Below are 23138 nucleotides of genomic sequence, written 5' to 3' on the forward strand. Positions count from 1 at the left end.
CCTTAAAATAAGCCTTTTATATTTCATACCCACCATAGGTTCTCCTACACCCTTGGAAGAGGAGGGTGATGTGAGGGGTATTCAGTGGGTTGGTCAGTCTCACCAACTAGATTCAACAAAATCCGACACACTGGACCTTTAATAGAATATATTTTTTTGAAGTTGGTACATATACCTAGCTGAAAAAAACTTTTTTTTCCTGCTTCTTGTTATATCTTTCTCTAGATGATGATGTTAATTTATTTTGAATTAAGATAGTTATTTCCAGTTACTCATTAATGTTAATAGAATTTTTCATTCAAGAATTTAACCATTAAAGTTTTTGTTGAGGGTGTTAGAGTGTGCATGCATGTCTCCATATATATATATATATATATATATAAAGGCAGACCTATTTAAAACTTCAAATGAATCAATTCTGTGGTGTGATTATTACAGCAGGTGTGCAGAGGCTGATATCTTTTAATGACCCCAAAATCCCTGGCAGACTTTGCCTCTTCTTAATATATCCAAAAAATGCTGTAACACATATGTTAGATGAATAACTTGTGTACTAGTAGTAATTGTAGTGTCTTATAGAAAAATAGCGAGGGAAGGCCGCGGCAAATAAGGAAACACACACACACAGACACTGTACCTGGGTTAAACCATTGGCTGAACACAGATCACACACCTGTAGCATGTTCACGGCTATGAGCAAAAGAATACTTTGTCCTGCGAAATACTTCAGTTTGTTCTTTGTTTAAAGTCACTTTACTGAAACGTAGTTGTCACGTTTGACTATTTCTTATGAGCCGTGTGGAGGAGCATCACGCCGTGGGGAAATCCGTCAGTGTGATGTCAAAGGCTGTGGACAGAGAGAGGCGGGTCTGAAGGAGCCAGGACAGCTAACTCCACAGCGTGTGAGCAAAATGAAACATGGATGAGGAGGTCGCCGAAAGTTGGGAGGAAGCTGCTGATAGTGGGGTAAAAAAAAAAAGAAAGGCTTAACATATCTTTTAAAATATCATTTCGGTAGCTTCTTTGTAGTTACACGGTTGTTGTTGTTTTTTATAAGTTCCCGTGACGCTGTTTCACGACTCCCACGGGCCAACGATGTAGCTGAAGCTAACATTAGCTTTAGGAAACTTGGCGAGCAGCTAACGCTAACGGGCTTAACATGGACTTAGCAGGCTAACTAGCCGAGCGACTGCTGCTGTTTTTATAACTTCTTTTTCTAACTAACAAAAAAATGTGCCTAATTATCATGTGACACGGCTCAACTAACGAATACACACGACGCTAAATGAGCTCAGGTTGAAATACTTTAACACAGACTGACGCGAGCTAATGCTAGGAGCTAGCTGGCTATGTGTTGCATGGCTAACATGGAGAGAGAGAAAAAAAAGTGAATTAAATGTTGTTTCACCTCATCTAACACCTCACACCACCACCAGAGTCTGGCTTTAAATTAACCTCGGCGTTTATTTTCTGTAACTTTATCGTAAACATTGATTCCCGCAGTAACTACGACCCGGACCAGACTGTGGGCGACGACTAAAGCTCGGCTGTGAATCAGTTCAGCAGGTCGGCTTGTGCTGTGATAAAGTGAGGATAAGTAACTCAGAGTGTTTGGCGCTTTATTGAAGTGTGTAACTTCGCGGTGAGTTAACTTATCACGCTGTGGTTCGTTTTTTAACGCAGCCTGGCTTAAACGCTGGTGCCGTGATGTCAGCTCGCCGAGACATTTGGTGATTTCCTGTAGTTTACATGTGGTTGTTGTGAAACAGTCTCGGCCGTGTTACCAGCCGGATAACGAGCTCGTCACGTCGCCAAACTGGCGAGTTGGTAACGTTAATGCTAGCGCCGAGCTAACATTAGCATCCCCCCCCCTCCCACGTCACGTCACGTCACGTCACGTCACGGCAGTTTGGCTGTAACGCTAGCTCGTGACGTCAGGAACGTGGCTCTCAGGAGAAGTTGTTCAGGTCGTTTTGTGGCTCGTGAGGTTAGAAGAAGATATACTTTATTAATCCCTCAATGGGGAAATTATTTTTTCACTCTATTTTTTTATTTACATGCATTTTAACCCGGACACACACACACATGCAGTACAACGGCATAGCAACTACAACTAGCACCTCTCCAGCTACCAGTCCACCTTCCATATTTTTGGTCCATGTGGGACTTGAACCGGCCACCCTCCGGTTCCCAAGCCAAGTCCCTATGGACTGAAGTCCTAAAGTTGGATAAAGTTATATAAAGTTAAAGTGATAAAGTTAAAGTTGGATCACACCTGTCTGTGATTGATCACGTGCCAAACCCTTTTTTTTTAAAATTATAAATCTTCAATCCGCCTCGTGTGAACGTGTTTCAAACATCAGCCGGTTGTGATGTGAGCTAGTGGAGCTCCCCGTCTGTGTTGTGACTTGGCAGCTGCCCTGCACATGTATAAATAGCTCGTAACTGAATCCTGCTTTCCATCCACCCTCCTACTTGCTCACTACCTGCCGCACTTTTCCTCCTAACCCCAAATCTATCTGAACATGCAGTTTGTTTGTTTATATGATTTATATATTTGGACTTTTTCCTCCCCCCCCTCTCCACACAGGAAATGGAAAAGCGGTTAGAAGAGAAGCTATGGATCAGCCAGAAAGAAAAGTAAGGCCTTAAAAGGTAGAAGAAACATGGCCCAAATCTGTGACTATTTAAAATCATCGCTTTAATATCCATTCAAACGTGTACTGTATGTTTATGCGTTAATTCATTTTTGTCCACTCATGTATAACTTTGCAGATAAACGGTGAAAAAACTTTTGGGATGTCTGTCTGTCTTTTGGCCATGAATGCATCACCTAAACTATTACGGGCACTGCCTCCCCTGCTTCAAAGTGATGGTCTCTTCCTCAGTGTCATATCACTCACTTTGTGTGTCCCGTTGGTCTTCTTCTAGGGAGTCCACTAATAATTCTTCGCGATCTCCACTGAAGACAACCATGGTGATACAGGACGACTCTCTACCAGCAGCACCCCCACCTCAGATACGCATTCTGAAGCGGCCTGCGAGTAACGGTTCACTGGGGTCACCCCTGAATCAGAACAGGCCCACACCGCAGGTCAAGTCTCTGGCCCAGCGCGAGGCAGAGTACGCCGAGGCCAGGAAGAGAATACTGGGCAGCGCCTGCCCAGAGGAGACGCCTCAGGACAAACCCAACACTGACAGGTAATTAGCCAGAAAGATTCACTCACAGCCTAAAGACGCCTTGTTTAAGGACACTAGCCGTTGGTATGTTTCAAGTTGTGTTGAAGACTGTCTGACTTTTTGTGAGCCGTCCAGTTGAGACGGAGAGGCAGCAAATGAATAGGCATTATTTTCAGGTCTTTGTTTCGTGTAATTAACGTCTTGTTTTTCACTCGTGCCAACGTCTGCATTACAGTTACACTAGTCTGAAATTAGATGAAAAAAATGTCTGCTTCTAAAATAAGAAAACAAACAACACTGTGTTTAAACACTGTAAATATTCAGGCTTATTTATAGTGTTTAAATATAGTGTTGTTTGTTTTTCTTATTTTAGTAAGAAAGTGTTGGCTATACAAGCTAACAAGCAGAACAATAACGCTGTGGCCACTAAAAAATGGAACTACATCCAGCTGACTTGTTGACCGTCCTCCCTTGGTTTAATTTTATAGAAAGATGGCTGGAGCACATTACTTTTGTGTTAGCTAGATTTTGATTGACGGGTGATGGAGAAAGCTTTCTTGATCGACTTGTTCTCATTTACAAGAAGTTAATTGATGAATTAAGACAAAGGTATTTTTATTTTGTTTAGCTGGATTTGAATGGCAGTGAACTGTGCCAGAAATAAATATAAAAGCAACCAAAATACCGACAGAACACATAAAAACAAGTGTGGATACCTGTCTGTTGTGAGACTACAGAGATCCTGTAATTAGGACAGTCGAGGAGAAAGTTTCCGTCCAGCAGTCGGCACACATAAATGGGTGCTGTTTCTAATATATTCTTGTTTCCTCTCCATCCATCAGGCCAGGGCGCAATAACTCTACAATGCCTTCAGAGGACAGCCGATCAAACAATCACACTGTCAGGCAGCCAGCCGGCCCAGACGGCACCCACGGGTTCCGACAGCACAGATAAGTGGGCCTCGGGGTCACCCAGCCATTGAGGGGGAGAGAGATCAAGGGCCACCTGAGAGCAAAGACAAGCATCGTATTCTTCCTAAACTTCCCTCCTTCAGCTCCACGATATCAGACGCACAGACCGCACTGCTGCTGCCTCCCCGCTAGCAGCCTCGTAGAACTGACAGGAACGAGGAACTCAAAGGTCAAAGGAAGTCAAACGGAAATATGCTCTCCTCTCTCCCCACTGCAGTCTGTTTGACACTGTGATTATGGACATCTTCTGGACTCACTGTGATGACCCCCCTTTAAGCAACGCCCCTCACCTCCACCTCTCTCCTCCTTCGGTTCCCAGCTGCTTCGTCTCAGGGCGCCCGCAACGCTGAGGCAAAGACTCGAAAGCAAAAGACGGCAGAGAGAGGAGGAGAAGTGACGGGTTGTAGCAAAATGAGATGAGCTGGTACTTGGGCAGCAGCTTCTCCTCAGCAATAATACCAGATATCACTTCTCACACCTTTAAATACTTTTTAATTTTACAGATGTTGGCTGACAAATTTTTTTTATCTTTGGTTCTTTGCTTGTCTTTAATTATCTACACTAGGGATGCTCTGACAGAAGTACACACACCACCAATAACTCATTCATTAAAATAGTATTTAGTATTGAGATATTTTTTTAAATCTGCAGTTTTTAGGAAATAAAAAAACATGGATTTATTCTTTTTTCCATCTGTTTGGTGGTCAAACAGTCTAAAAATGCTACATTTTAGTTTCTCCTCACAGTTCAAACAGACATCCTGGGCCTGTGTGGTGTCAGTAAACTCTAATAATGCTGAGTACTAAACTGGTTCCTGCCCGGTAACTGAGCTGGAAGCATTACCGCCGCACCCCTAAATCTGTAAATTGCCATTTGTTTTTAAAAACAGAGGGAAAGGGTCATGTGTGTCAAGTTGTATATCTGACGAGTTCTGTTTATGCTATGTTTTTGATTTAAACTTTTCATCTGTCTTCCTTAGACTGTCACATCATTATTTCTATTTAAAAGTAAAAGAAGAAAAAAAAAAGAAGACATATGAAAAGATTGTGGAGCTAAGTCCATTTTTAAGTAGCTTTTCTGCCTTTTTGTATGAGACGGCAGCAATGTCAAGAGCAGTATTTTAATCAAAATGAACCAAAATCCCATTTTAAAATCAACCTGTACATATATCGGTTAATTCAGATGTCATTATGTGATGGTGGCAGCAACTCGAGGGGTCAGATGGGGGAATGAATTTACTGCTGTACAGAAGCCTCTCCGTCAAATCTCCACCTCGCCAGCAGTGTGCTCGTTTCTTCATGTCCTTCACTGACGTACAGCGCGCAGGAACTCAGGTGCAAGTGAACAAGGCTGAATGAATGAAATGAACCAAGATTGTATTTTTCCAGCGGGTTTGATCGCGCAAACCACAAATGTCCGTATTAAAGCTTGGGTTGGCGCTTTCGTAGAAACAGTGCTCTAGAGTGTGCCGTGAAATGTATTAGAAATGATGTCCCCAGATGAATGAATGCCGGGTTATGTTTTTTGTCTTTTGATTGTTGGCATCTGGGTCACGTAAGAAACTGTAAGAGTAACTGATGGTTCGCTGTTGAAATGGATCATGGAGACACAGCTGTATGTGAACCAGAGAGGGTAGTGACTACCTGGCTGACCAAGACCATTGTGCCCAAAAGATGTTCTTAGTTTTTCACCTTTTTATTTGTTTAAACGGAGAAGAGATCTCAATAAAGCCATATTCAAGTGGTGCACATCATCAATAGAAGCATTGTTGTAAATGGTTGAATTCAGCTTGTGCCTCCTGTATCACATCTTTACTTCCTGGTTGTTGATTTTATTACTGTAGTTCAAGAAACTGAATATATCCGAGGAAGAACTCACAATACTGGTAAGAGATTTTTAGTTCAGGAAATCGAGCAGCAGAGCCAGAGACAGATGGGTTTAGCTGAGCTCTGAGTGAGAACACAAACTGCCTGTAAATACTGATTTAATAAAATGATTTGCAAAAAAAAGTTTCATGTTGTGACGTGTGTTCATTTCATTGAATTGGCAGGTGCTTTTGTATGAAGTAGCTTAGTAAGTTTTTCATTTGTACTTTTCATTATTCAATTTATAAGCAGTGGTTGTAACTAATACACAGTATCAGGGTGAAGGTGGAATCTCCAAACCTAAACATTAAATATACCCCGAGAGGTGATGCTCTTGTATTTGGCTAAACTTAAGTGAGCCTTAAACTTCCCCCAGGACCAAACTATTAAAATGAACTTAGTAGAAAATATTGAAGTCTTTCAAAACACACCACAGTTTACATAAAAAAATGTTTTTATTAATGAGGTAAACATAACTTTGCATTGTTCAAGTTGGGAAATTGTTCCACAGCATTGTTTGGCTCGTCTGACTGACAGTGTCCAACATAGGGGCAAGCAGATGCTAGCTAAGGAAGATGACTGTTTGATTTGTGGGGGGCAGCGGTTGATTGAGAGGCGGCCACGATGGGGTGTTGGACAGAAGGACGTCCAGACGTTTGTATTGTTTCTTTGACTCGCGACTCCCATGCAGCAATCGAAGACAGTTCAGAAGGCCCATGTCTATCAGAAGCTGGGAAAAAAACATCAACTTTACAGTTAACAAGCATTTTTAGAAACATCTGACTAGTCCTAGTCAGAAAAGCACACGTGTTACAAACATTTACGATGGTTTTAATCTGTTTTAGCCGTGACGTGATCCTGAAACTCAATCAGCCACCATTCATCTTACTATATTTATTCACACCTGTGCTTTCCAGGCAGAACACAGCGAGCTGACCGTATCAGAATTAAAGCTTTACACACTGGATACACTGTTATCCAGTCTAATAATATAGCAACTCTCCCTCTAAGGATGGTGTTTCTGTGTAGGAAACATTTGAAAATTAACATTCTATCAAAAAAGTATGAAATGGCAGCTTCAAAAGGGAAAAAGAAAGAAGCTGTCAAATGTAATGTTGCACTGCTCAGCTGGCCCAGAAACATCACTAAATTTGAATGAAATCTGAATGTTTTATGATAGCAAGACTCCGTGCTTTGCATTTAAAGTAAGACTTTCTAGATGTATTTTTTCATAAATTTGCAGAGCAGACACTAACCCACCCCTGATATACATCCACTATCCTACTGTCGAGTATTCTGATTACACAGATTCTGCAATTCCCACTAAGACACTATGATTCAGAGTCCGAGATGACTGTTTACATCAACATTAATGCCTTTCAAGTCAACAATAACAACACAAGCTTCAGTATGCACACTTATAAATAAGATATGAGGAGGCTCGAGTAACACTGTTATGGTGAAATGCATACAGGCGTGGTTGGAGAAGGTTCTGTGAACACTTTCGTACATTTCCCCCATGAAAACGTGTCACCAGTATAATAATAGACATGAACTCAAGATGACCAGAGATGCTTTTTATAGCCATTTCAAGCTTGTTGATGGTCTCCAAGGATAGATGTTGGTTGGAGTACAACTTTAATGTTGCTAAAGCATGCTTCAAGTATTTCAAGTAAATGCTATTAACAGTTGTCCTAAGAGAGAGTATTAGAGTTTAATCTCATGACTCACCTCTGTAACAAAACAAATGAGCAGGTTGAGAGCAGCCACGGCGACGAGCAGCACTTTGAAATCCATATCAGTGAAGTTGTACAGTTTAAATAGTTTGCAAATGAAAGGTCCAGGATACACCACTAGCCAAGTCATTACGGCAAAAAGGACAAGCAGCAGGCAGAGGAAAATCACTGGAAAGACGAGAAGAAAGACGAGAAATAATTCAGACTTCAGGGTCCTAAATCTGGCAAGTGTTTTAAGTTTCACTTCTAATATAAGAGTTAATAAAGCTGACAACTATGACTAGCCGGCCAGCCAGCATGCGTCCACTCGCTCTTCTAAACCCAAACCCTCATCCTTGGACATTTCTGCTGACTCACCATTGTGGTAGAAAGGTTTCTTATGAGGGTAGCCCTTAGTAACCACTGCAGCCATGATGATGTACTGGAAACCTGACAAGGAAAACACACTGGTGTCCTCCATGTTGGGGAGATTCTCTGTTCCATACACTGTCGAATTGAGTGGAATATACCTAAAATAAACACATGGGATAGTTTATTTTTATGGTTTATAGTTTAGTTTTACAGTGTGCGTCACATGTTGATTTTGTTTACATGTAAACAAGTGGAAATATTTATGTGTATACTGACCAGTCCTGTGAGGTGGTGATGAAGAGAGCACCCAGCTGGCCCAGGATGATCGTACAAATGTGGATGAACATGCTGCCCAGGACAGGGAGAGCCAGCAGAGTAGCTGGAGGTCTGCGGGAATGCAGCTCCTTACTGGGACCTCCTCTCCCCATCACAATGGCCAGCAGAGTCACCAGAAAAAAGTCACAGAACAGGAACTGCAGGTCAGCCATGCTCGTCTTCACCTGGACACACACATCAAGAAGTTCTGTCTCATTGTGAGTTCTTGAAACAACGAGGGGACGAAAGGTTCTTGTGGGAGCAGATCAGATTCAAAATTGACTTAGAAGGTGATTAAATTAGGAAAAATGTGATTTCAACGGTAATCATGCACAGAAGCCAGCTAAACTGCTGGATCACATTTTGTTCAAGCGTTTGAATGGGTTGTGTCATATAGAGTGAGGTTGTTTTTGTGCCTTTAACTTCACAAAGCACAAAAAGTTATGGGTGGAAAATAGGAAAAAGGAAACCTCCTGATTAGCTCAGAGTGCAGAATTAGCTATTAGTTTCAACAGTCAAAGCCTGGGATTTTATGAAGGCAGATGGTTTTAAGATAAGCTACATAAACTTTGGCACTAATGTAACGCACACATCTGGCATATAGTTAGTAGATGTCCATACATTACATTATAATATTAGCAGGATCTTCATACATTACATTATAATAATGGCATGATTTTCAATACATTACATTATAATATTGGCATGATCTTCATGCATTACATTATAATATTAGCAGGATCTTCATACATTACATTATAATATGAGTATGTCTTCGCTTTTAACTAGTGCAACAGGAATTTCATGCTCGCAGAACTTTTTATGCTAATATGTGATGTGTGAGGGCTGCTCTTGTGGTTTTAACCTGTTCTGCACATGGATAGTTTGGGAAATTCACAGCTGCAACTTCTGACCACCTGTTGAGCTAACATTCAGTCTGTTAGCATTACAGCTGCAGTTTCTCAGCCAGCCAGCTAGTTAGCCAGTTAGGTTATTAGCACAAGTAAAACCTAAAAGCTAAAAGGAGTTTCGTTTTTTTGTTGTGCATGGTGCTAATCAACTGTAGCAGTCCCTAGTTGGTTTAGTAAGAATAAAAATTGACATTGCTGTTTCTCTAGCTAACAGGAGCTAACTGGCTAGAATCGGGTAGCACAAGAATCACTGAGAAAATGCCATTATGATATATATTATTTCTTCAGTTCTTTGTCATATTGTTACGCTCTTTTTCTTACTGAATTTTTCCATAATGTATTTATTTATTTAATATTTAATGTAATCAATAATCTGTAACATCTTGCCTAAAATTGTCTTGACATAAATAGAAATGAATGGCAGCAATATGTTGGAACAGAGCAAAGAAAAATGGCTACTTTAAAAGTGAGCATGTGAAGAGCTCAACTGCTACTCACCGTGTAGAGGATGAGGACGGCACACAGCTGAATGAGGCTGTACAGTGCCATGTATCTAAAGAGGCTGAAGGAGGTGACCAGGGAACATCGTCCCTCTCTGCACAGACAAGGAGGAAAAAAAAAGGTCTTATTTTCCATCCATATTTACCCTGATTTTATAAACTTCAGAATGTGTCCTACTTCCTCACCTTATGAGTAGCGGCACGCAGCTGATGTTTTCAGTCTTGGAGGTGAAAGGTGAAGCGACCGAAGCCTCTGCTTCAGACAGGGAAACCCCGACGTCAGCAGCTCTCAAGGCCCCACAGTCATTGGCTCCGTCCCCACACATACCCACTCGGTAGCTGCAGTAATGGAAGAGGGGTTTGATAAACAATTATTTAAATGTATGTAGTTAGTCAGGTAATATGCAGTGTTGTCCAGCAGTGTTTGACAAATACTACACTACATGCTGTTGTACTCTGTATTCTTTCCCGTTCTTCCCCTTTTGTCTGGACTCACTTCAGTTTCTGCAGTTCCTTCACCAGCTGGGTTTTCTGGTCAGGAGTCATGCGTGCAAAAACCGTGCTTCGCAACAAAACCTGCAATGCCAGCATACCCAAAAATATTGACGACATCTTGACTGGACCAACTTACTACAGTCATCTCTGATTCTTGAAATACAGTCTGTTGGTCTAATGTGTGCATGTGTCATGGTTCATTAGCGTGATCCATTGTTAGAATATTCTTGCTGGGATTACAAAACATACATTACCTTTGGGAGATACTCTGGGAAGTGGTCACAAAGGGCAGCAAAGGACTTGCCACTAATAGCCAAATGATAGCTAAAACCACCCTGGTACAGGCCCTGAGAGGAGAAAAAAGAAGCATCAGTAACAGGTTTAGAAATGTAGGCCATAATAATTATGTCCTCTTGTGATACCTACTTAATAATTAAATAGGTTGAACTTCCAGTCAAACTACTTTGTTGTCTTTCATGTTCAGGACTATGATTATCATCTTCCGAGATGTAAAAAATATATTTTGGCAATGGAGTACACTGACTTAAGCAGACTGAGGAGCAGTGGACTGCAGTGTTGTGTCTGAGCAGGACCGACCTGCGTGATGACTTCTACAGAACTATGGGTGTCAATGTTCCCTCCTTCTTCCAGGTTGAAAGTCAGCGTGGGCGTGGACTGGGCAGTGTGCGGGGTTGCATTGACGAATATCACCTTCTCATCAGACCCCACCATCCCACAGCTCTTTGCTACATTGACTGCTGTTAGAATGTTGTCGCCTGCATGAAGAAGGACAAACCAAGATTTGATATTGATGGCATTAAGTTGACACCTGCAATTTCAAAAGAGGAAACGCGCAGTGCTACTCAGATGTGGTTTATGCAAATACAAAACATTTCTCACCAGTGACCATGATGTTGCGAAGATGTGCCTGTCTCAGGATGTTAATAACTTTGGGGCTCTCTGGCTTCACCAGGTTCTTCATCATCATTAAACCCAGGAACTTCATGTCTTTCTCCACCTCCCCTCTGTGAAAGAGACACAACTGCCTTAACCTGTGACTGTGCATCCACCCAAGTATGACTGGAGGAGAGGTGTAGAAAAAAAACAGAGTCTATGAAGGAGCCAGAGAGAAATACAGTCTGGGTTCTCACCGTTCAATGGTCTTAAAATCTGTGTTCCTGTCTAATGGTTTGTAGGCGAGTGCAAGAACCCTGAGGCCTTCACTGGAGAAGTTGCGCAGTTTGCTGGAGAATTGCGCAGGCACTGTCAACATAAAGCATCCCATTTAAAATGTAAACGCAATGACAATATGTAAACTTCACTTATACATTTACACATTACATTGATATTAGTATTCATATTATTAATCTCATGCTGCTGACCACTTTCTGCTTGGCAGAGGCTGGCCACCATCTCTGGGGATCCCTTCATGAAGGCGAGAGCTGAGCGACCTCCGTGTGCCACCGTCACCACACTCATCCTCTGCAGAGCCGAGGAGAAGGGAAACCTCTTGAGAATGGCCACCGCCTCGCTGGTGGACTGACAGCAGAATGAAAGAGAAGGGTTAACAGTCATGTGTATTGGAAACTGCAGGGTTTATGTAGGAATCACGTACTATTCTTAAAAGAATAGAAAAAACCTCGCAATCAGACATTTACTACCTTTTTAATACTTTTTAATACCCCATGGACACCCTGTAGTAAGGACTTAAGTACTTAACTGCCTATTTATCCACTCAAACATCTACATTTAATTTAGAAATGAAATGTGAAGAAGAAATGTGTCACAGCACTCACAGTCGGAGGTCTCATAACAGCCAAAACTTTGTGGCCCCCAAACTCTGCATCCAGCACCTTTCCATCTCCCACTGGCTCCTCGAGTGTCTGAAATATAGATATAATGTGAAGACACTGATTTGAATGGACATGTTAGAACAGAAGTTCACAGTTAAATGAAATGTTATGAGAATGGATCAAATCAAAACAAATTGTGAAGAGAACAGAAAAAGTTATTATTGTGTTTATAATATCATTTGAGGTATCTGTTCACCTTGACATGTGATTGTAGCCAAAAATGGAAGTCTTGTTTTACATTTTCTTTGTCTACCACTCCATCAGTGATTATACTATGAGTATGAGATTACAATACCAACAGATTATTTAAAAAAAAAACTGTCAACATTAGCATATTTACAAATTCTGATGCTCAGGTCTTACTGTGAGTCAAGTATTAGCCTAGCTATCCAACCTCAATGCTGTTGTAGTACTGACTGAAATCTATTGTAGCATCAATTGTAGCCATGGTTACTTATTCTTTGATAAGACGGTTACTGATTTAAATAATTTTTTCACAACTTTAGAAAATGAAACATTTAATATCTGAGAACTGACAAACAGGTTTAGGCGTTAAGGCATCAAGTATTGTATTAGTAGTCAAGCACCTGTTGAAGTAAATAAATTAGGCTTTATAGTGTCATACCCAACCAGTGGACTCGACCATCTTGAGCTCCAGAGGGTCTCCGAGAGGCACACCTCTTAACAGTGTCACAGTGTGACAGCAGGCCAGGCCTGAGAGCATGTGCCCAGGGGGAAGGAATCTGGGTTCTGAGACCAGCTCAGAGAAACCTGAAGGGCCTCCCTCCATCACTCCAGACACATCCAGACCATCTTCGGTAAGAGTTCCTGTCTGGAGAAGCAAAAGTATTCTGATGAAAGGCGACTTCATCGTAGCCACGAACGTCCTCCACAAATACAGTGAACTTCAGCCACTCTCACCTTGTCAAAGCAGAATACTGAGACCTTGCCACAGATGTTGATGCGTGGTGGACTGATGCAGAAGATGCCCTGGCTCTTGAGCCTACGCTGGGCGTAGATAGTTCCAGTGGTGATGGCAGCAGGTAAGGCAGGAGGCACTGCGATGGTCACAATATCCAAGCTCCTAATCACCATCTCGAACCAGGTTGCCTGGACACACATCCAGACACAAGTCAGCGCTATCACTTTATTTATTATTGACATGTCATTTGGTCCTTACATTGTAGCTGGGACCTACCTTGGTTCTGAGAAGGACCACAAAACTGTAAATGGTACCTAAAAAAGCTGAAATAAGGAGGACAATATTGGAATAAGCTTATTAATGATCAAATAATATCTTAAAATCCATAATCTGAGTAACTCAGCTGTAGATACAGAGAATGTTAGCTTCATCATACACAAAATGAGTGAGATCCCTGTTGACGTTCTTACCAATGAAACCCAGGACGAGCAGGAACTTTGCAGAATCTTGGTAAAAGCGGAAGTTGGTCGGCTGAGGATACAAAATGGAGCTGACCAGGTTACCTTTGGCTGTGAAAAACCCTGAGGATGAGATATATGCGAGAGAACTGGTCTGACTTGGAGAGCAAAGTTCTTAAGGAAGGAGGAGTTGTTTACAAAGTTGTGTTCATATTCGTGTTAACTTGATGGCAGTCTGCCTTCTGCTGGCACATTACCAGAATGATATGAAACCATTGTCAGGAATGTGTTATCACATGACTCGCAAGTGTCACTTGCGACCCACTAATAAACATTGTAACATAGCGTGATCACCAAATAATAATTTGGTTAAAAGTTGCCCTGTGGAATTTTATTTAAAGCAAACAAAAGTTCTGTTAACATTCTCACAAGGTCTAACAGATTTGTTGAATGCATTTCAATTATTAATTTTTTTTAATTTGTAACCTGAATTGCTGCTCCTTCACTTCAAAATCTCCACAGGTTACCTTAAAATCTCTGCTCACCAGTGCTTGTGACCACAGCAATAGCACCATTGCCACCGGGCCCTCCACCTTTCGCCTGAATGAGCTGAGTACCACAGAAGAGGGTGTGTCTGCGCTCAGTCTCTGAGCTGTACGTCCCCTCACCAGCCGGCAGTTGGGTTTTCAGCACTGGGACACTTTCACCTGAACAGAGGACAAATTCACTAATCAAACTTTCACTCTAGAATAACATGGAACTTGAAAATCAGAGGTTGTCTTTCTAGGATGAAATCATGCTTAATAACAATTGTGTTCCATTTCAGTTTTTCTGAACACAACTGAGATGCTATTCAAAGCTAGTATTTTTTCCCTTTTAATGCCACAGGAGTTAATCCAGATGTAGGATGTAAAGATGATGTATGTCTAAAGCTCTTATCCCATATTTATTGAGGGCTGAGAAATCAAAGCACTGAACCCTCACAGACCACAGAATCACATACTGAACAAACATTCTTTGTAATGAACTAGCTCCAGTTTGTAGTCGTTGTGAAAATCAATTCTGACAGCTAATTTGTGAATCTAATCAGCCTCAAGGTTGTGGCATGCCCCCATCTTAAAAGAGCTTTTTTAATTAAGTCCAGTTAAAAAAGTAAAAACGTCAGCAACACACTGAAGTTATTCAGCGAGGAAACCCAGTCGGCATTTCACCGACACAAAGAGGAGCAAACAGGTGTACAGTTTAAGTTATGCACTATGAAATAATAATATCTCTGCAACTACGCTCTGCCTGGTGTTGTTACAGTTTGTTAATCACCTGTGAGCATGCCCTCGTTGACAAGACACTCCCCTGCCAGCAGGGCCGCATCACAGGGAACCAGCAGACCTTCCTGGGGGATGATTATACAGTCGCCAGGCACCAGGTCCTCCGAACTCACACACTCCTCCACTGAGAAAACACACAGCTTGGATTGAATATCCTTGTAGAGAGTTGCAGGTTTAATGCAGACTGACTGTAAAAAAGGAGTCTGGCTTTATTTGGCCCAATAAAACTAAATTGCTTATTGATTTACCTCCTTATCTTTACTCACAAGAGCTATAAGAGGCACATACACATTCAACGCAGTTTGTTTTCCCTTCAAATAACTACCAAAACTAAATCTTTCTTAACATTGTTAGCATCTGTTTTAGTTCATTCTGTATGTATAGTCACAAATAACATGGCAGTAACTTCATGTTTTTTTCCTATCTGTTGGATGTTGTTTGTAAGTGGTTAAGTTAAACGCATTTTTTAAAAAGCTGAATTGGAAATTGACTTGAGGGAGAAACTGTCAAATAGCTTAAAGCTGCTCTGTTGAGTTTCTTGAAAACAAAGTTTCCATTTGCATTGAGGGTTTCTCAGTGAAACACACTGGTATTCTTGAAGAAGAAAACATGAATGTACTGAACTGAATGTATTTCCTTCCTCAGAAAGCAACTGCAAAGCCAGTTTTCTTCTTCTAACATCAACATTTACATCCATGTGAGCTCACAGACTTCCCTGGCAGAGACCCAAGACTCTGTAGTAGCTCTAAAGACATCTTTGCTATATTTTGATGTAAAACTATTTAGAGTTTGCTAAAATGGTAACTTTTTAATCCATCTATGGTTAAGCCCATTTAAATGGTAACCATGTAGATCTGGCAGCTTTGATTCCCCACAACAGAGCACTTTAAAATTGACTGCAAGGTTTAACTTAAGAGTTGAACTACTACAAGGGGGGAATCGAAAAATTTGTGAGTCACAGCCATCTTTTCTCTCACTCTGCCTTTAGCAGGCTAAAACTATTTCTGTGCTAAAAGACTTTAACTCTTCATATTTTTGAGTAAAAAAAATCCCAAAACAATCAGATGAAGCATGTTTTTGTTTATGCCACGTGAACAAAATAATGCGGAATATCAACTGAATAATAAATCCACAAAGATCAAGATGAGCAGAAGAAAAATCAGGAAATTCATGTTGGATGAAGAAGAAGACATTGGCAAAAACTCACCACCTGAATTTCTCCGTACTGTGACATTTGTGACAAGCCGGGCCATGTTTCGTAGAGTGACGCTTTGCTGTGGAGTAAGGTCAAATATCATTTATATCTATATCCACAACTAAACACGTACTGAATTATAATCAGATTAAGTATCCCACTACAAACTCACCTTGCGGATATCATAGAGTGAGATGCAGATGGACAAAATGGAGACTATTAATATACTTATGGCATAAATAAAATAATTATCAATCATCCACAGGGTGATGCTGAACAACTGGAACACATAGAATGGGTTGAGGACCTAAAGAAGCAGATGAAGAGAGACAAATTGTGATTTTAAGCTTCATTTAGATTTGAATCAAATATCACTTCAAACATTCAGACTTTTTTCATCTCACCTCCTCAAACAGCAGTTTTATGTAAGGCTTCACAGGCACATCAATAAGGTTGGGCCCATACACGCGTCTCCTGAAAGAATTCATGTCATGAATTACTCAGTTCAGAAAGAAAAAAAAAAAGTTGATTTCTCCATTCATGTATTCTTTCTAACCTCATGCTCTGCTCCAGGTGACTCAGGCCCTTTTGGAAGCCATACAGGTCCCTGCAGCTCCAGTCCTCATTGAGGACACTACAGACAAGGCAAAGGGTTTCAATGTTGTGGTCAATAAAAAGGTGAAAGGAAATAGTTGACTTTATAGTTTTTTTCTCTTTCAGTACCTAACACGACAGAAAGCTCCTTTCCTGTCCAGCCAGATGTAGCGCAGTCCTTCATACAGGTAGTAGCGCAGCACTGTTTTCTGTAACACAATCAAGGTCACTTTCAGTCTGGGAACGAAGATCAATCAGCACATTATTCTGCCAAAAAAAAAAAAAACTCCACTTGGAGTTTACTTCTTCCTTACCTCCTCCTTGTATAGCTGAACTGTATCTCTCCATTCCATGTCCTCTAAATCTCCCAAGCTCTCCAAACTGAAAACAAACCAAGATATATGATTTCTGATATATCTGATATATGCTGTCAGAGGATAGAGACATGTGACTGACCTGCCCTCCTCCATCTCCACTTTGTGGACCTCCACCACATGCTGTTGGCCAAAACTGTCCTACAAGGAAAAAAAACACAAATACATGCAACTGAAGCATCTAATGCAGTGAATCAGACCATAATACACAATACTGCTATAGACTTATAGAAAAAAAAACACAAAGTCACATATGAAATAAAAGTATACACATGCTGAGTTCACCGAAACTAGCTTTGGAAGTGGATGTGTAACCAGCAAACTTTATTCCTGCACTCCACCCGAAAAGTACATGTCAAACAGACAGATGCTAAGTAGCTTGGGTAATAACACCAGTCAGAAACTGGAGAAGCAAGATTTTCTGAATGACAATATTTAAACTGAAGCTGGTAATTCATGTACAAAATTAAGATTTTGATCATGTACTGGTCAAAAATGACAGAGAAGTATACTGTGTTTTTTGCCAGAGTAAACATGACAGCAGAGATCAATGGACTACTTGAAATGAAGAAATAATTTACACATAATTAAAACACTTTAATTAATATACAGACTAAGACTTTAATGCAGGTTAGAATAGCTCAGTCTAATATTTTATGACTGGGCTAGTTTCAGCCGTCCCTCGTGTCTCTTAAAGAACATAAGAGGATAATGTGGGACAAAGTCTGTAATGCAGAGAGAAATCCAGTTTTCAGTAAAAATGCCAGGTGTTGAGAGGGTTTCAAATATGAGTAGGAATGAAATGATTTTCTCACTCTTAGTAGCAGAATATCTGCCAAAGCCAGAGGGCAGGAGCAGCAGCGGGCGAGGACAGCAAGCCGCGGGCGCCAGTGAAACACAATCAGGAGGACACCCAAGGACAGCACGGCAGCCAGACGACACAACCACACCCGCCAACGCACCCACTTATACCCCTGAACATCCTGGAGGGGCAAAGGAGTCAGACAGTCGGTTCAGATTAATTTTCATACATCTGGTTAATTTATCAGCACCAATATTGCAGGATAAAACGCTGCGGACAAGAGCCAGATTGTGATAGCAGCTTGTTCTGCTTTCAGCGGTGATACCTAAACCAGAATATTCAAAACCACTGATTCCTCTGTATCTGTAAATATAGCACGGGTATAGAGAACCTGTACATCTACAGCTGACAGGTGTCATTGTAAATTTTCACATCACGTGAAGCAAGCGAAGCACACGCTGCTGCTTCAGCCTGTCAGCAAAACCTGCATCTATGTTTGCTACATCTTTTTCCTCTTCGCTTTTTTCATTTTTGTTTCGGTTCAGCAGAAAACACAGTGGAGGTGCTTACCATGTGTGAGTCAGGACTGAGCAGGGGGTCTCGTGGACTGGGTGAGGGGAGTCCGCTCTGTGGCTCCACCACACTACCTACAGGTTACAGGTGTTGCATCATTAACTACCAAATTCACAAGAACGGGGCAACACAATCACACCCTCAAAGTCAATATTAACACGCAAGCAGACACACACACACACACACACTGAAAAGCTCTGTGTTTTATAACTCCACCTTAAAACAGTCCTTTTAATTTAACTCTGTACTTTTTTTAAAAAAATAATGTATTTTATGTATTTTTAATTATGAGTATTATTATTATTATCTATTTTTTTCTTTTCTTATGGACTTAATTACTTTTTTTCCTCCGAGAGAACTGTTGGTTAAGAGAGGGTGGGAAGGGATTGGAAGGTTTGTTATTGTTTGTTGTGTTCATCATGTATTGTTTATTGAAAACGACCAAAATACAATAAATAAAGTTTTGAAAAAAAAAGAAGAAAAGCTCTGTGAGTCCATTGCATTAACCCTTTTTTGGATGGCTGAGATGTCAGACAGCCTTTAAACCTCACATCTATATTCATAAGTTTGGGTCAGTGAGGAGAAGACTTTGCTTTTGGGTGTTCAGTTCAATCAAAGACTTTGCTAAACAGCGGTAAAAGATTCAATAGAAACACGCAGCCAACCTGTAGGAGAAAGTGTGAGATAGTGAGACATTCAATACAATGACAATGAGCTGTAATAAGGTCCCTAAACACACCACAGCACGACGGAAGCGCTTTCAAAGAAACATTAACTTTTAAAAGGCTACAGAGGAGAGTAAAATGTCTCATAAAGTGTTACACGTTAGCAATAAACTCATAGTAAAGTGCATATATTAATGGCATACAACAACAGAGGAGATAAAGTGGCGTAGAGTACATTTGTTTTGCTCGCTTCCGCTTCCAAATACTTGGGAAAACATCGGAACAAAACAAACTTCCTTCACATTCAAACACAGCTGAGAAACAAACCGAGCTTACCGTCAACCCTAAAACGTGAGTCTTACATAAAAAAAAAAAGTGTTAAAGACAGGCCGTGGAGTGAGGATATGTCAGACTGCTGAGTCCTGGTTCACACACACCTTTAGTTTTTTTTTTTTTTTTTTTTACCTCCGCGCGCGGTGCCTCGAGCGTCTGATACCTGACTCCTACCTGTTCAACCTGCCCCTCAACCAAAGCTGAGCCACGACCTCCCACGGCATACAAAACCCAACAATCACTGCCCTAACACGGCGGGCACAAATGGCACCTCGTGTAACTTAAACTAAAAACGGGAGCTGCACTCGCCGAGAAACGCATGAACCGGCAAACATGGTGTACCTGTGATTTCTTCCCAACTATGACGTGGCCAATAAACTCATTAGAAACGCATGCACCTGTCGATTAAAGGTAACGTTATCAATAAATACCTGATAGCTTCACTCACTCTTATCAAAACTCACACGCGTGGAAATGTAAACGATTATGGGAGACATCAAGTTATCATTAAGGTCATGGTTTCCTCATGATAAGTTTGTTTGTTATGAAGCTATGTTCATGTGGGTTATCTGTGTCCTGTGGCTGATTATTGTTTTGCTCTTGTTGTCCTGTAGGGATATATATATATATATATATATATATATATAACTGAAAGAACTGAGTCATCTGTTTTGTAATTAACCACATGGTTGCAATCTAATCATGTGAGAGTTTATCAAGGCCAATGCAACCGAGGAATTCTGCCAAATCACATGCTTGCTATGTTCTAACTTGTGCAATTTTTACCAAAAGTAGCCTAAAAAGGATCAGGTTTGCAATCATCATGGCTTTTGAGTTTAAGGTCTGCTGCGTGTCAAATTACTTGGCACTGCATGTTTAAAAGACATATCCATTTAATATAAAACCACACCACAATTTTTTTTTCCTGAATGTCTAAAGTCGTGTTGAATTACATACAAAAATATATTCACACACTCAAATCAACCATCTGAATAACACACAGAAATTCCAAGCGTCTAAAATCATCATTATGTCCTCTTTAAACCTTGTCCCAGGTTTCAATCAATACAGGACAGAAGGACTTCCAAAAAAAGTCCAGCCAAAGAGTCCAGGCTTTCGGTTTTATATTCAGTCAGACCATTACACAGGGCTAACTTTCCGTGTTGTCAAAAAGGGAAATGAGTATGTAAAATGACTAGGCAGGCTACACGGTGCAGTCATCTGAGCTGAGGCTAGAAAAACAACCCTCCATCTCAGCACCAGGAAATGTATCGGCTAGAGTCCAACTGATACTGGATTTCTGAGGCCAATATCAATTCTTCAAAGTTTAAAGCTGCTCTTATCCATATTTCATGAGTCCGTATAATGTGAAAGAGGTCACTCAAAATGAAAAATCAGTCGATTTAATGTACTCTGTACTTCCCCCTCAGCTGAGTGTCTTTCAGCTGCTTGTTTTGGTTTTACGTCTGCCACTTGACTGCTTTGGTCCAGTCTAACTGCTCTCATTAAAGCTTTGATAAACCCACTGCACACTAGCTGAGAATAAGCCCATTTATTTAACTGTAGCCCCCCTCCTCAGCACTATGTAGCGTTTTAGTGTCTTTCAGCTGCTTGTTTTGGTTTTACACCTGCAAACTTCAGTCTTTTGGTTGAAAAAAGCTCAGATAAACCCACTGCACGCTACCTACTGTACAGATTATAAACATTGCACAATATTTCTAAGTTACTTGTAATGGTTATATCTGCAACATGACCCACTTGTATAGTAGTGCTAGCTTTAGTACCAGTGTTAGTAGTAGTAGCAGTAGTAGTAGTGCTACTAAAAGATTGACATCTACTGCCAACTCATACCACTGGAGGCAGAACATGGTGAAAACATTTTATTTTGTAATTTATTTAAATTCAGGAGCACAGTGAATGAATGAATGCCTATTAACTGCTTATTAAGTGATTGTCAAATGATAATAGTTAAATTAAGGTCTTAGCTTTGAGGGTAAGTAACCTTATCTTGCAATACTACACTTTTGAGTGTAGATAGTTAGTTTTACCGAGCAAAGGTACAACAAGGAGGTAAAGTTAGTGGATCTGACAGGATTTTAGTCTCACTGTCTCAAAACCTTCAGTCAGTCAACACTTCACACACACAACACGCATACGGCTGCCTTAAGCTAAAGGTTAACAAACACTTTTACTTCAAACACACTCACCACGCCTGTCCATGCTCTGGTCACGACGACAGACTCAACGCTAGCTTCTTTGACAGCATCGTATCCTGAATGTCAGACTGTCTCCGAGGCAGACAGCAGCGCCTCTTTCAAAAACACTTAGCTGGCTCAGCTACAAAACAGCTCCTGCTACGGGAAGTCACGGGGACCAAAATAGTCACAAGCGTGTCCGTGTGTAGGGAGTCCGTCACAGGCTGGTGTGCTTTACTGCGGAACCGTGTTTACACTGAATCAGATCATGAATCTATGTGCAGACTTTAATATTCAAATGATATAAATATTCTTTATGTTTAATACAGTGAACATGTGCACATTTCTCACATTTCTGCCCAAACTACATCTCTTTATTTTTCTATTTATGCTTCTTGACCTGCTTTCATCTTTATTATATTTGTCTTCTATGTTTATTTGCCACCTATTCTGACTCTGAAGTCCTTCTATTAGTTTAATAAATGCTACATGTGAATTCAATTAATCTATGTCTGTCGTTTCTTTAAATGAAATTGCCAATTACACCCTACATATTTCCATTAAAGCTGTGAAACCTCACAGAAACTCACACATATTACTATCTCTAAGGAATGCTTTGTGCTGATACGTTTCATCTTATGTCTTTATAGGAGAATGCTCTAAAGCTTCATGTAAGCCATTTAGAAGAACAACATTTGGGTTGCCAAGGTTGTGAATACCTTTGACTGGTGGCCTCTTCCTACATTAAATTGCATTACATTACATTTGGGGTGTGTGTGAGGTAGAGCAGGTTGTCCACTAATCAGATGATCAGCAGTTCAATCCAGCTCTTACAGTCTACATGTCGAAGTGTCCTTGGGCAAGATGCTGAACCCCAAATTGCTTAAGAGAGAAAACATTTAGATTAACTATAATACGTAAAGTGCATTAGGGCCAAGAAATCCTGTTTCTTGATCAGAATATAAGCTCTGTGGTACCCTGTTTTTTCCTTCTCCTTTGACCTATTTGAGAACACCAGCTTTCTTCTCAGCATGATAATATAGTTGCCTCCCACCGAGGCTCTTTAAACCACTCACTCAGAAAACAAACACAAATATTGAACCACATTCACACGGGTTGTGTCCCAGCAAACCATGTGATTGAACCATTTATGTACTCAACATCTTGCTATTGTGCATGCTGGCTCACTGTCATGGTTTAATGGGAAACTTGAATACAGCAGAGCCATTGTTAATGTTGTTGGGAACACCTGTGCTTTTCCTACAGCGACAAGTCAAAATGTCTGCTGTAAAAAAAGGTCTGTTCTTCAACACTGAGATACATTGTTGTTACAACAAAGTACCAAAGTTGGTATCATATGTAGAAATGTTACACAAAAGTATATTGTTTTAGTATGATATTTATTTTGTGTGGAGCCTTTTGGGTAATTAAAAATGCCTAGTTAGATGCTGTTTTGGTTGTTGTAAAAGCAGCCATCAAAAGGCTAATTTGTTGTTCTACTAATCTCCTAATCCAAAAACATACA

General features: G+C 40.7%; 2 protein-coding genes across 4 annotated transcripts; one reads left to right on the forward strand and one right to left on the reverse strand.

The window, feature by feature from the left end:
* The first annotated feature begins 798 nt into the window (after positions 1–798).
* On the forward strand, positions 799–6113 carry szrd1 (SUZ RNA binding domain containing 1). The gene is made up of 4 exons (XM_010731536.3): positions 799–966; positions 2591–2640; positions 2932–3201; positions 4023–6113. Exons 1-4 carry the CDS (start codon positions 919–921, stop codon positions 4132–4134), a joined length of 480 nt encoding a protein of 159 aa, XP_010729838.3. The 5' UTR covers positions 799–918; the 3' UTR covers positions 4135–6113.
* Positions 6114–6452: 339 nt separating this feature from the next.
* atp13a2 (ATPase cation transporting 13A2) lies at positions 6453–21772 on the reverse strand. Of its 3 annotated transcripts, none has more exons than XM_010731538.3 (29): positions 21626–21772; positions 18418–18494; positions 17861–18028; positions 17128–17186; positions 16986–17052; positions 16801–16880; positions 16634–16711; positions 16482–16551; positions 16250–16384; positions 16090–16156; positions 14875–15006; positions 14103–14264; positions 13570–13680; positions 13376–13422; positions 13099–13287; positions 12803–13009; positions 12121–12207; positions 11707–11863; positions 11476–11587; positions 11225–11349; positions 10922–11100; positions 10579–10671; positions 10326–10405; positions 10016–10168; positions 9828–9924; positions 8380–8603; positions 8110–8261; positions 7748–7920; positions 6453–6746 (listed from the first exon to the last, which is right to left on the reverse strand). In XM_010731538.3, exons 1-29 carry the CDS (start codon positions 21636–21638, stop codon positions 6579–6581), a joined length of 3462 nt encoding a protein of 1153 aa, XP_010729840.3. In that variant the 5' UTR covers positions 21639–21772; the 3' UTR covers positions 6453–6578. The 3 variants fall into 3 exon arrangements, with proteins under 3 accessions (XP_010729840.3, XP_019126537.2, XP_019126538.2); XM_019270992.2 differs by lacking the exon at positions 21626–21772 and adding an exon at positions 19422–19519; XM_019270993.2 differs by lacking the exon at positions 7748–7920.
* Positions 21773–23138: the final 1366 nt, after the last annotated feature.

The sequence above is a fragment of the Larimichthys crocea genome, chromosome XV (genome assembly GCF_000972845.2).
Source record: "Larimichthys crocea isolate SSNF chromosome XV, L_crocea_2.0, whole genome shotgun sequence".
In the NCBI taxonomy this organism is placed as follows: domain Eukaryota; kingdom Metazoa; phylum Chordata; class Actinopteri; family Sciaenidae; genus Larimichthys; species Larimichthys crocea.

Bases quoted from the DNA above. Each gene is read 5' to 3' on its own strand.
- szrd1 (XM_010731536.3), top strand. From the start codon at position 919: ATGGATGAGGAGGTCGCCGAAAGTTGGGAGGAAGCTGCTGATAGTGGG. The intron at 967-2,590 runs GTAAAAAAAAAA...CTCTCCACACAG, and splicing joins AGGAAGCTGCTGATAGTGGG to GAAATGGAAAAGCGGTTAGA. The intron at 2,641-2,931 runs GTAAGGCCTTAA...GTCTTCTTCTAG, and splicing joins TGGATCAGCCAGAAAGAAAA to GGAGTCCACTAATAATTCTT.
- atp13a2 (XM_010731538.3), bottom strand. The intron at 11,864-12,120 runs GTGAGTGCTGTG...TTCTGCTGTCAG, and splicing joins CTGTTATGAGACCTCCGACT to TCCACCAGCGAGGCGGTGGC. The intron at 10,672-10,921 runs GTCGGTCCTGCT...TTCTCCTCTCAG, and splicing joins CTGTAGAAGTCATCACGCAG to GGCCTGTACCAGGGTGGTTT.